Below are 14,423 nucleotides of genomic sequence, written 5' to 3'. Positions count from 1 at the left end.
CAGGATATTCACTTGACACATCTTCAATGTTCTGGTTAGCTATTAACTCCCTACTCCCATTTGCTTCCCACACAGGGTTTTTTTCAATTCTGGAAACATAAAAAGCAAGTACTGCATGGACTGAACCTTACTTGTGTTTTTAATTCCGCACAGCAGCATTTGGTCTCACCTCCATGGCCTACAAAAAAAAAAAAAAAGCAAGTGAATGAGAAAACACCCATGGGACACAGCTTCCCTAATTTAAAAGGTGACCTGTGGAATTCTTTAAGACTTTTGGAATGAAAAGTTATTTAGGTATCCCATATGCCCACAGCTCTTCAGATTAAGTTATCTGAAGCAATTAAGTGAACGTACGTACCTTGATGTTCAGTATGTAACTTCTCAGCACGGCACGATCTGACCAAACCTTCCAGGACCAGCTGGTCAGCTACATTCAGACAGCTGCTTCCAGAAGATTTCTCTACCGTTACTACATAAACATTTCCATTAATGCCTTCCACTGTAATTTTGACATATTTATTCAACAACATTTCTTTCAACTTAGCAAGTAGTAATGGAGACCACTCAGCTTTCTCTATTCCTGAAAAAAAAATAATCAAGTTTGCTCTAGAAAGAATTCCTTTGTCATATGACTTGAATCTTACATGGAATGTTACCACTGTTTTTGAATGCTATATTTTCCTACTATAAGCAGCTTAGATCCTACAGATAATTGACTAAAAATATACTTTCTAAAACAGCTTCTGCAGAATGAACCAGTATGGTATTTCAGCAGATCATGTTATTTACCAGCATTCGAAAATTAACCCTATCATCAGAACAGGTACAGATGTATAATATTCAAGAAAACTAATCAGGGTTTTTTGGTTGGTTTGGGATTTGTTGTTTGGGTTTTCTTTTACCTGCAAGTGAACATGTTATTGTCTGAAAAGGCATCTTTAAGTAGGACTCGGGGATTGGCAGCACCTTTGAAAGTGGCAAAGTCTCTGTGTTCCCATAATCTGCATATAGCACTTTCACTGCAAACTGAGCAGCTTTTAGAACAACAGCTCTGTACCAACAGCCATCACCTGGAAAGATTTGGAAAAGAGGAATCACACATGAAGTACCACTTTATAAACACAGCTTTTCCTGAGAACAAGAATGTGTATTGTTTTCCAATAATTTTTAAATACAAGAAGCAAGCCCACAGAACAAGGCTACTGTTTCTGATTGCTGTATTCATGAATATGCAAGTCTTGCTTTCAGAATTTCGCTCAATTTACACAGGGAAGATTTTTGCTGCAGTACTGTTTTTAAGGATGTTTGCACTCTGCATTTCCAGCACTTTACCTTTGTTTTCCAATGCATAGTCCCTCTCAAAACAACCAATTAAAAAAAATAATATTTTCCTTTATTATCCTGAAGTGACAAACAGCATCATTTCCTTAAATATCAGTGGAAGTTAAAAACAACTGTCAAACTTATAGGTATACTCTTGTGGTCTGCATAGTATTTTTTTTTTAATTAATCTATCCTGTTTTCCATAAGCTGTTATCTGATCTAGCACTCAAGTTAATTAGATCTGTAACAATCCACATGCAGTCAACCTTTAGTTACGAGTCAACACTACTTTTTTTAAAATATTGAATTAATATATCAGCAGAGTCTCCCCTCTTTCCTGAAAAGGGGACATATTCAGTTCCCTCACTGTTAAGTCTTTGGACACACACTGAGAGTTTGCTCAGCCTCAACATCCTGTTAGACCAACAACGCTGAACAGTCAGTTGTCACAGCCAGTGACATGTTCATGCAGAGAAACAACAAACCACCACCCAGGCACCCAGAAACCAGAAGTATGTCCATATGGATACAAGTTCACTATTGCTCTACCATGAATTTTATATGCCACTCTTGACTCAAACACAGATTTCAGTATTTACAGTAATGAGTTTTCTTTCCCCTTAGAGCTCTATACATTTTGCAAGGCACAACTTGTTCCATTACTTTCTCTCCCAGGCTGTCAGACAGTGTCTTTGCCCTAAAGATGCAGCCAGAGCTGTAAGCACTTTAAAGTTGGCTTTTATCCTGTTCTAAAGCAAAAAGGAAAGTGGTACTTTATGCTTTTCAGGGAAATTCAAGAAGGAACAGTTGCCTCACCTGAAAACCTGGCACAACAGGCCTCACCCGGCTGCGGTGTGAATGGCTGGTTCCTGCAAGATTTACAATAGTCTTCTAGTTCCATTGACTGCCTATACAGCTTCCCTTCATCTACAGGAAAAAACACCAGGTAACTAAGCACATTAGGGTAGAATGAGGAGCGTACTTAACTTTTAAGCTCCCCTGCTCCCACCTTTGGCATGTTTGTATTTTTCTACTGTCTGAGCTACATTTCCACGTGGTTCAGGTCACCATAGGCATTAAGTTTATTAACTAGTTTGCAACAGTGACTTCTTACTGGTGTGAGGAACAGTGAGCACTTTCTTACCTTTAGTTTGAACTGGGACAGCATAGAACAAGTCTGGGCTGTCAACTTCTGTTACACAGACAGACAGGCTTTCACCTATCACCAGTTCTATCGGCTTCCAGCGCCCAGGTGAGGCTTCTAATGGGAATAGTAAGAAAATGCAGGGTAACTGTAAAAACTAACAATATAATACAAATGTTTATATTAATTATGATTAAACAGCAAGATCACAGTTAAAGGCTGGAATACTGCAAATTCTTGTTCAATCCAAAAGTCAGCTCAAACAGTGCTTGTACTCACCATTAGCTTGCTTAACATCCCTCCCTCCAGCTGCTGGCGAGGCCAGCCTTGATTCCTCAGCTGCACAGCCTCTCTCTATGAGATGCTTCATTACATTTATTCCTGGAGTAACCGATGCATCTACCAGCTCCACCACAGACCTGTAACTGTCTTTGTCCACTACTTTTATTGTGAGCACTTTGTCATTCACCAGTTGTTTCATAGCAGAAATGGCTTCTGAGGTCCAGACTCCCAGTGGTGGCTTTACACCTAAAAAGTCACATTGTATGGAAAGGTTCTGAGGACAGTCCAGTCTCAACAATATGCAGGAAGGTACAACACTGTTTAAAAGACTAGATTAAGCAGCAGATATACCAAGTAACTAACCCCACACTCCTCATGCTTGTAAACAAGATTCCAATCCCAAGTATTTAGATTCTAAACTTTTTTAGCATGTGGACTTGGTAAAAATCAGACCAAGATCACATACAAGTAGTCTATTACAAAGAGATGCCTAAATTCAGATTTAATGCCTATGTTAAGTGTCAGTCTTTCGGTCTCATAAATAGAACATATAATTCGTAACACTATGAACCATCTCTTAGCCAATGTAACTGCTACTATAAACTCCTTCCTCCTTTAACATTTATTCTTTATGCTAGTAAATTTATTTCTAAAATGCAGGTTATATCCAGAACTTTATAGTAACAGATTGGCAGAATTTGCTTTCTAGAAAGATGCAGCAGTATTCCTTGACTCTATTCAGGAAACATCTGATCCCTTTCTTGGGTCCACATAGTGTTTAGGACCTTTTTTAGTCCTAGAACACTCACTAGCTGCTATAGGCATCATTATTTGCCCAATAAAAGAGATTTCTTTAGGTCACATTCCTTATGCATTGGTTCCATCTCTGCATACAAGAATGCTTCTCTGAACTTCACAAAAATATTTGAAAAGCAAGTTAAATATCAGGTATTGTAAATCAAGGATAGAAATCAAGTATTCTAAAGCAAGGGTAGTGAAGAAAAGGGGTGGACTACCTTGCATAGTGATGGGAACAGAGAAAATAAACAATTTCCAACAGCAGGTTAAGTATGTCAAGAAAAAAAAATTATGATCGTGGCTTGAGACAGAAGAATGAACTAGGAAGCGCTGAGTCCCCTCCAACCTTACAGATTTCACAAGCCTATGGAGAGTTCACTGATAGTTTCACTAGATTTGCCCCAGAAAAGAGACAGACACAGTACTTCTGAAATTCAATATAGAAAATTTAAGTTTTGCTTTGCTCTGCAATGCAAGAACCTCAACAAGTTTAATAATTCTACAAATCCATAGGTGACTGAATTTTGCTTGGAACAAAAGCACATGCAAAACCTAACAGGTATGTTCATAGAAAACACAGTTTCCCAAACACATCACTGCAAGTCACCAGGTACATTAGGCAAGACTTGTCACATTTTGTAGTTATATCACAACCAAGAGTTCTGGAAATAACGCTGTTGTCTCCACCCTCCCCTGTTTCAAGATACTACAGATGTGACCATTATCTAACCTTGCTTACTTTGCCTGTGACCTGTTTGAATCAGCTTATCATGTATTTCATACCTGCCAAGGTGCATCTTATGGCTTGAGCTGGCAAGTCCACTGATCTTGGAATCATAGGACGAAGTCTAGACAATGGAAGAACCTCTGAATTACCATAATCTATATAGGCCACAAAAACAGTATCTTCAGAAGCATATGCTAGAACAGCAGCACGATACCAGAGATTGTCTTCTAGAAAGGAACATACAGATTTTCATTGTACTTTCTTTTAACTTCTGAGAATAGAATGATTTTTTGGACAAACCAAAATAAAAATAGGTCAATCTCAAACCTTCACAAAACCCTTGTGGACTCAACATCAACCCTCTTAGGAGTTGTGTGTTCCAAACTCATTCTTCAGAAAGACCCTCCCCCTCACAGATACATGCAATGAAGAATTGACTACATATGTGGATGTAGTGCTTAAGTTCAGCAGACTTAAACAGCACACAGTACCACGGCTGAACACAGTGACAAGCAATGCAAAGGCTACACAACAGATCTAATAATTTAAGTATTTTAATTCTATTAGTTATTTGAGAAATAGTACTACAAGCTTACTCAAGTGTATCAAGAGATCTGAAGTGCTCATCTGACAGTTTTCCCTAGCTAGGCACCTAAAATAAGTGCCCATTCAAATGCCAAGGCAGTTTATAGGCAGTACTAGCTTTTTCTGAGCATGCAAAAAAAAAAAAAAAAAAAAAAGGCATTTATTTCAGCTCATCTGCTCAGTCCCACAGCTGGCTTATTCAAAGCATAAAAACTACAGGAAATAGGAAGAAATAATGAGGAATGTTTATCAATCACATTAAGAAATTATAGCAGCAACATTTCTGATCATTTCTGATTTAAAAAGGCATAGAACTGCAGCATGTGGATGTTTTTTCTTTGTTAAAAGCTGTATGAAAAGGAGAATGATCTGTGAGAAAAAAAAAAATCTTCATCGTACTGCACTTAAGCAAACAGGACTTCAGATACTGATAACATTTCTTTCATATAGATTTGCCAGTTCCTAGCACAAAACACTGCTTTATGCAAAATACTAGCACATGTTTAGTAAAGATTCAATTTTGTCATTAAACCTGCAGAAACTCTACATCAGTGATAACTGTCAGGTGGAACTGAGTTAGGAAGGTCAATTCAGGAGCAACAGGTCTTGGCTAAACAACACTGAGTAGTCCATCAGAGCAGCATCACTACATATAATGCCATTTCTTCTCTCCTTTTTTTGGGGCCTGGAATTTCAAGTTTGTATTTATTCCAGCCACAGGAAATAGTGCTCACCCATATGGTATCTTAAAAAGCTCCTTTATACAAAAATGACCCCAGTGCTAAGAATTTTTTCAATTAAGGGACCATTTAAAGGTCTTTTTTAAAATAGTATTTTATAGATGCCATCTCTTGCTATTAATAATGCTATCCACAACTAAAACCAGAGACAAGCAAAAAAACTAAATGAAACATTTCTCAATGTAATAAAATATGTTGCAGCAACAAGTTAAGAGCCATATTTTTCATTCCATTTTTACCTTTGAACTGGGCACAGCACACATTTCCAGCAGCAGGACGGAAAGCTGGACTACTGGGGAATTTGTCACAATGCTCATTAAGAGCCACTTGAAGCTCAGCAAGTTGACCTGATATTAAAATATACAGGTTTTGGAACATACACTGTCTTGTAATTATCACAAAAGTATACAAATCTTAAGTTGAAAGCCTGGAAGAACATCTGGTAGCATAATGTTTAACATAATACCAATCAGTAATACCAGAGAATCACCGTGGTGATTCCTCAGCAACAGGGCATCATAGGAATAAACAAAGTAATCAGAAGCACACACATTACTGGAACACCTGAGAAAACATATTTAACATTAAATATTTGTGATACAAATTGACTTCAGATGGTTAAAAACCACCTTTCTACTTAGCACTACTCTGACTGCCCACAGATGACCACCCTCCAAGCTCAGTCAGCCACATCAGCAGCTCACACTGCCAGAAACACCCTCTACAGCACCACAGCTTTTACCTGGCTGCAGCATGGCCTCATGCTACAGGGAATCACTGTTTCAGGTTGAACTACAAAACCAGCAACACTTCCCTCCCTCCAGCCGCTCTCTACTGAAGAGAAAAATGCCATTCTCCCTAACTTGCACCCCATTTTCAACGCCTCACTTACGGGCACTGTGCATCTGCTGACAGAAGAAGTTTTCTGGATTTTGAATGTAGGAAACCATGCCAGAAAATGCATCTCCAATACATACAGAGATACACTCTGTAACGGAATTAGCAAAGTGAAGACATTCTTCATCTACAGGTATTTTTTCTTTACTTCCCTTAGAATGGGTTTCTGTCACTGCACATTTGGGAAAAAAAAAGTTACTGTTCAAAAGATGCAACCTTACCAGCCAGGATTTAGAGACTTTAAAACAGTGCTATATTAAACTACAAAATTTAAACACACTGAAGCAGTTTATTTTTCTTGCTGACTCTTAGAAATGTGAAGGTTCCTGTCAAGTTATCCATTAAATTAATGCTCACATAATCATCACTAAACAAGTACTTTATAATATTAAAAAAGCATATGTCCTACTGTCACTAGTGACCTGAAGGAAATTCCACTAGCCAATGTGTTTAAATAGATGCTGACATTAGTGAACAGCTAAAATATTTACTACATTCATATGACACATGAGGACTTAGAATTCCTCAAATTTTCTCCATCTCTTCTTAGAAAGTTTGATTTGCTTGCTTACCTCTTGGAGAGTCTTCTCCTTTGGCATTAATTCTTGGAGTGAAATCAGACTTCATTTCAACAGGTACTTTACAGAGGCAGTCTCCTAAAATACAGATGTAAGAAACAAAGTAATTTACCATGCAAGACAGTAATAATTTAATTTTATTTCAGAACCACCTTATGAGCCTAACCTACATCCTTATCACAAGGTAAGCATGTTCTACTTATTTGTGGTGCACTTAATATGCTTAGAATATAGACGTAGTTTCAGAGAAACTCAGTTACTTGAGTTTTCTGAAGATGTTCACAGCTCCAAGTAGTAACAATCAACATTTACTTGTAGCCACTAAGGACTGCTGGCTGAAAAACCAATTCCAGATTTTCACACAAGGACTCAAAACTTACCTCCATATTTGTAACTGCAAGTATGAAATGAGTTACTAGAACTGACACATGAAGCAGTATTCCAAGCTTTCAGCATTATTCTTTTCAACTCAAAACCTGAATACAGAAGTTTAAGTTGCTTGTAAGGTCATGGAATATATATCTGCATGCAACATTTCATGAATGCAGTGAGATTTTTCTCTCCAAGAGTCTGGCAGGTGACATAATTTTGCCATTAGTGTGCTGTAAAGCAAGCAAATGTGAAACATGCCCAGCACAACCCTGAATCAGCTGAATTTACAAAGGACTAAGGTGAACTATCATTTTATAGACTGCTGGGACTGTAACATGGAGATAGCTTCTTGCCCATCAGGAATTCTAGCAAGCTAAGAAAATCAACCTCCACTTCCTTCACAGTTTCCGTGAACTGCCTGTCAGTGACAAGAATACACTCTTTGCACTATTACTGCTCTTGCTCTGCGGACAGAAAAACTCCAAACAAAACAGCCCTCCAAACAGTAACAACAGGCACATCTCCTCTGCATTCCTCTGGTTCCACAATCAAAGCCACCTCTCAACTCAACTGGAAACTTGAATTCAGACTACTCAGAAGGCAAGTGCTCTGCTTGTTTCCATCCATTTAAGGCTTGCCAAGTTAGAAATATAAATATGCTTAGAGCTCTCTTACTAGATGCAATAATATCCAGTGGTTGCACTTTCTTTGGGATACTTGTTTAGTGAGCATATATGAAATATAAAAAAAGCCAGTAAAATCCTTAGTGGAACTAGAAACTAATAGTTTTTAAAGAGTCAAAACCACGAGATAAAAGGAACAGCATGGTCCCAGATTTGCATCTGGGACAAATAAAATAAACAAAAAAATAAATAGAAACAAAACAAAAAAAAAATAGAAAAAGACAATAAATAGAAAACACTGAAATTATTAACATTCTACTGGAAAAGTAACCTTACTAAAATATAGTTATTAAGCATAACAAGATATTTCAGGTAGAGATATTTTGAAGTGACCTCTACATGGAAAGGTGAAATAAATAAAAAAATTGAAAAAGTCAAGAGGCAGGTTGAGAGAGTGGCAAGGAGGAGAGCAAAAGAAAAAAATATATTTTAAAGGTATTAGGGTGGGCAAATGAACATGAAAGACTTTAAAACTCTATTGGGTTTTTCCCACACACACTATCAAGTACTTACCAAAATCTGGAAGAACAACATCTACAGCAAAACTCAACATCATTTCTTCCTGTAATATGTCAACAATAGTTACCAAGCAGTGCTTTCCCATAAGCTGGGAAGAAAAGCTGGTGATGCGTTCATTCCATCCTTTTTGTTTTGGATCATAATTAGCAAAAGAACATTTAATGGCCTGGAAAGAATTACAATTAGAACAAGAGAGGATAGGCAGTTGTTTACCCTGTAGAAAAAGTGACTGAATAATTAAGACCCTCAAAAATAAAATATTGTCTGTAAAAGTTAAAGCTGCTGTTGGAGTTTGAAGTCCTATCAGTTCCACTAACTTCTTCATAGGAGAGTTACTAATTAGGAAATTAAGTTACAACTGTAAACCACATTTCCTCTGATTCTCCCACTATTTATGCTGCCCATGAGACCAGATTAGAAAAGGCAGGCAGAATGTTTCCCCTGTTGTCCTCTAGTGAATAAGGGACATGCAGATCTAACCACTGTCCAGGGATTTTTTTATCAGCTCAGAACCCAGAATTCTGGGACTAGGAAATAAAAAGCCAGGTGGCCTTCCTCAACCCTATGGAATAGCTAAAAACCTTTCAGGAGGGGAACGAGAGTGAAGTGCAGCAGTTTTTAGGCATAATTTCCACTGCATGCAAAACACTGTTACAATGACAGTTACACTGAGACAAGTTACACTCCTTTCAGAGCTATTTATTTAAAATACCTTAGCTAATGTTAGAAAAACAGAACTTACACATGGAGGAAACAGTTCAATGTCTCTGTGCAGAGCTTTAATCCAAGAGAGAGGAATATTTTCTTCATTTCCATAATCTAGATAGAATACTTGTGCTTTCTTTTGCATTATATCCACATCTTTTACCAGTGCTCTATTCCAGGTCTGTGTAGGAATAAATCACCATCTTTGTAGTAACACAACATTTTACTTTACTTCACCAATACCTTAAAATTGAGTTCCAAATGTTATAAAGTTAAGTTGCTACCCCAATTCCATCACATTAAACTCATCTCTAATTAGCAGCCTTCACTGGTGAGACATAAAAGGAAAACAAACAAAATATTATGAGCTCAACATAGAATGGTTATTTTATTGATAATCAGATGTTACCTGATCCAAAGAACACCTTGCAATGCAGACTTCCCCTTTGACAGCATTATATTCCTCTTGAATAATTGTGTTAGCATAACAGTCTTGCAGTTTCACAGAAAGTTTACTGATCTGGTCTAAAACTTCTGGAGAACTCATCTGTATATAAAATTCCTTTGGACTCTTGAACTCTGTTACTGTACCCTAAAGACAAAAGCCACCAGAGATTATAATTACACAAGAACAAGATAAAGGATGTTACTCAGAACCAGTATTAATTTCAACAAATGCATTTCAACCTATACCTGATTTTGTTGTTACTTTGAAACTAACAGTAATTAACTGCAGGGAACAAAACCAACATTAGTCACCTTCACAGAAATAATCTTCCTCCCTTCCCCAGCTTGTACTTACTCATCTTTATAAAAATAAAGGAATTTTACATGTGAGCAGAATGAGACAGAGCTGAAGTGACACAGCTTATACACACTAACAAGCTTCAAATACAACTTAGCAAAGCATTGTGGGATTCTTCCAAAATAAAAGTACCTGTACTTCCATAGCTTTTTTGATCCCTGGAATCTGCAGATCTGAAAGCATTATTTTCTTGATGTGCTCTTCTGCCTTGGGGAAATTTACAGAAGTTTAATTACCCCATGTAAACTAGCTACAAGTTATGTTAAAACTGACATTGTTCAGCATGTTCAGCTCCATGAGCTCCATGTAGTAACAAACAAAAAAAGAACTTTTATCATTTCAGAAAGCACACAAAAAGTGCCTCTTGTTGACTTTCAGTAATAAGTCTTAGACTCTGTATTACTCTTGAAAATACCTTAAACCATTATCACAGAGATCTACTGAATGGGTGATGAAAAACTGCTTAAGTCTCAGACATTGACCTCTTCCTTTCACACCTGTTTTCCAGGACAACTCGACAAGCATATTGCAGCTACCTCACAGCAGATCAAGACATAATTAAAACAGTATTCTATACCTTAAGATGAAGTCCCTTCTCAGTTTTAGCAGGTAGCTTGCCTCCACTGTTGTTACTTACACTGTAATCAAAAGAAAGACATGATGATTTTGAAGAACCAAAGACCAAGTAGCATTCATAACAGCTACTTGCAAATAAAACAAAAAAGGCTTTCTTCACAGTGGGTGGTTTGTCAACATAATTGTTCCCCCAAGAGCATGCAGAATGATAAATCTGTTAGTTCCCTATAGTGAAACACTTGCTGTGTTTTTCCTGATACCCTCAACAAAAAATAAATCATTTTTTATTAAAATAGAGAATATTATAGAGTTTTGCTAACACTGTAAACCATGCAAACCTTAAGAACTTCACCCTTCTGAAGCATCAGAGCCAAGTTTTCTGACAAGATAATGCAGCACTAACCTAAGAGTAAAGCAATATATTTTACTATAATAATGCCTTTACATGGCCATTTAAGTTGTACTGGGAGAAATATTGTCTTTCTGCAAAGATCATTTGGCAGAACTTCTAACAAACTTACGTCTGTTTAATTGGCTCACATACAACACTATGTGCTGGCCAATCTTTCTTTTGACAATCTGCAGAGCAATAGTAGACTTGCTTGCATTGTGAACATCTGAAGGATCCTTAAAAAAGTCAGAGAGAAACATCTGTATCAGAAGAGACCACAGCTGTTAAGGTACAGGCTCCATTATTTATTATTATATAACTGCTCTCCAAGATGGTTCCAGTACAGTTCTAAGCACACAAAAATAAGTATTTGGATTTGCATACAGCTGTCAGATATTACTGCCCCACATCTGTCAAATCCCTCCTCTATTTAAGAAGGAAAATGTCTATTTAAAAAAAAGCTCTTGCTCTCTTCTGTTTATCAGTTCTGTAACTCCATTTTCCTCTATTCTCGTATGAGAGAAAACTACACATCCATTTAAAGACATGTCTAAGCAAACTTTCTGATCTCACTACCATACAATGCATCACAGACCACAGGACAACAGGCACTTACCAGACAGACCACAGTGATGGCACGGCCTCATTTTAGGGGGTGGCATTAATGAACTAAAGAAACTCTTTTCATAGCCAATAGAGAAAACCTTTTTAGATGAATACTGGAATTTATTTGGCTTCTCATGAATCAACCCAGAATGCAAAACCTGTGGAAGAAAAATTTTAGGCGATTCTTGCCAGAAAAAAGCTGCCATTAGGACAATAACATTCTAATATACCAAAATGTGACAACAGTAAGAGTCAAAATTACCAAGTTCTAGATAGAGCAACATATGCTGACCATTTCTGCTTTCTAGAAATGCACAGAATATTTGGGACAAATCTGAAGTGCAGTAACTCACAGTATTTCCTTTCTCATCTTCAGCTGTCAGCAGCAAGTTCCCTCCACCAGTTAGGCCTTCCATGGTACTTCCTGGAAGCAGAAGTATTTGCAAAGGGATCTGATTAACAATTCTAGTGCATGCCTGTGTTCTGGAATACTTGCAGGAAGACAGAAGGCTCTTTCCTACTACTCTGCTGGCAAGTCTGAGCAAATGGAGACACTCAAGGATCATGACATGCTCTGTAAGTCACTTATTACTGCTCTGATGTAATGTTCATTCAAACCTACCATCAGTGGTATTATTAAAACAATAGCTTCATCACTCTGTGCTTATCACTCAGTGTAAGTCTTTATGTCTTCATCCATGAATTTGTTTAAATTAAAGTTGCTCAGTAGGAATGAAAAAAATTTACATTATTTCCAGTATCTATTTGGCAGAAATTCAGAGTAGGCAATTCTACAGTAGCCAAAATAGTACATGTTTCTTTCAATACCTTTGAACATGTGGTCTATGTTACATTTATACTTTTGCATAGTTTTGTCACATCAGCAAGTATTGAGAAATAAAATACTCTGAGAAAAGAGATTTTGACTTTCCAGTGATTGCCTTATAAGCCTTGTGGTCTTTCCAGTCAGTTTTGTTATCAAACAACTCTTGAAAGACACCATTCAGTCTGCATATCAATATACTAGGAACTATGCTTTTATAAGGGGGAAAACTCATTTACCTACAAAAATTTTTTTTCAATTGTAGACTACACATGCTTGTTCCAGTCTGGCAGGCTTATTAGCCCAAGTTCTGTACTGAGCCAGCATAAGATTATGTGCTCTTGTTTCCCCACCTGGAAGCAAATTAATCTTGTAAACTTTGCCTGAACTCTTGCCTGACTCGAGACCAGATTTCACAAACACTCCACACCCAAAATGGCTGCATACCCAGCTATCTCAGATCTCCCAGAACCAGATCTTTCCCAGCCCCATGTGAAGTAAGAGAGCAGGAATCTGCAGTACTGAGGCACTGATGAAGGTAAGAAAGACTACTGAGGGAAGTCCAACTCCCACTGGATCTATCTGCACCAAATTCCCCAGTAATCCAATGATCCTGTTTTTTCCAACTAGCTAAGACATTCCAGCCTACACAGGTTTGCTTAATTAGGAGTTGGCTGTATTTATGAGCTATACTCATCCTGACTGTGTTTATCAGCAATCAAGCATATACACAAATGTAGAGTCAAGACATCTTTGTCATATTATGGACAAAACCCTCTCTTTTTTTGCACTTGTGCTGCAGTTGGAGCTTTCTGTACTGTTTCTACACTTGGCAAAAAATACCCTGTATTGTTTGTTCATAAAATACTGGTTTTTGCTAGGTATTTAAGAAATTCAGCCTCAAACCTGAGACCTTTTCAATGGGAAGTTGGCACTTGTGATTCTACTGCTTTTATTACCGTTGTTCTTCACGTGATGCAGTTCTGTCATCAAGTAAATTATCAAAAAGGGCAGGACAAAAGGCAGCTGCAGGATGAAAAGTGTGGCTGCAGGACAGGTAACTGCAAAAGCATGGATTTAAAGATTAATTTAGACAGGCACACAAATAATTAAATAATTTAAAGTCATATTCTGAAGCTATATTTAAACACCCAATTTTGGAAGGCTAATTCTCTAGTATTTCTTGAATTTGTACAGTAAAAAGTAGAATACTTCCTGCATTAAAGATCTCAACAATGAACACTCCAGATTAAAAACAAATTATAAAAAGTATGAGGGCACTGCAGAGCAGGAGAGGCTGTCAGAAGCAGCACATTAAGCTTGCTGGACATGAGGGACCCATCTCTCTTGATGGATCCTCACTCCAGTTCAGATAAATTGCCCCTCCACTGAAGCATAAGCTGCACCCATCAGTTCCTGATGGCTGGGAGTGCAGCCATGGGCCAAGGCTCCAAGCTCTCTGACAACAACCAGCACCTGAGGGGAGATCACTACACCAGGCTCTGCCAAGATAAACTTTGGGTCCTTGCTGTCCCCATGTCAACGTGCAGTATCATTATTTTAAGTATAAAAATACTCTATTGCTACATTGCATGGGAGAAATAAAATGAAAATGCAATTTAAAAAGGGTATTTTTTTGGCACATAAGTGCATGATGCAATCAACTCAATGAACAACTAACTGTCACAATCACAACTGAGCAGAACCACCTGCAATTTGAAGTAACTCAGCCTAGAACTGAACGGCCCCAGCCCGCAGCCTCCGGCCGCGACTCACCCAGCGCAGGCCAGGACACCAGACCCCAGCAGGACCCCCTGCAGCTCCGAGCCCCGTCCCCGCTGCAGGGCAGCGCTCCCCAGACCAGCCCCT

The 14,423-nt window shown here is 37.9% G+C and overlaps 1 protein-coding gene across 1 annotated transcript; it reads right to left on the bottom strand.

The window, feature by feature from the left end:
- Window positions 1-83: 83 nt before the first annotated feature.
- LOC104397422 (tudor domain-containing protein 1-like) lies at window positions 84-12,147 on the bottom strand. Its single transcript, XM_010007382.1, is given in 15 exon segments — window positions 84-178; window positions 359-580; window positions 903-1,070; window positions 2,140-2,239; window positions 2,460-2,584; window positions 2,747-2,995; window positions 4,331-4,501; window positions 5,839-5,946; window positions 6,492-6,668; window positions 7,069-7,152; window positions 8,643-8,691; window positions 10,736-10,771; window positions 11,252-11,361; window positions 11,742-11,889; window positions 12,085-12,147. Coding segments are annotated over 15 exon segments (1,905 nt in total).
- Between the last annotated feature and the right edge of the window lie 2,276 nt (window positions 12,148-14,423).

Source organism: Chaetura pelagica, unplaced genomic scaffold (genome assembly GCF_000747805.2).
Source record: "Chaetura pelagica isolate M959 unplaced genomic scaffold, ChaPel_1.0 scaffold21, whole genome shotgun sequence".
Taxonomy (NCBI): domain Eukaryota; kingdom Metazoa; phylum Chordata; class Aves; order Apodiformes; family Apodidae; genus Chaetura; species Chaetura pelagica.
This window is presented reverse-complemented; position numbering and strand designations above follow the sequence as displayed.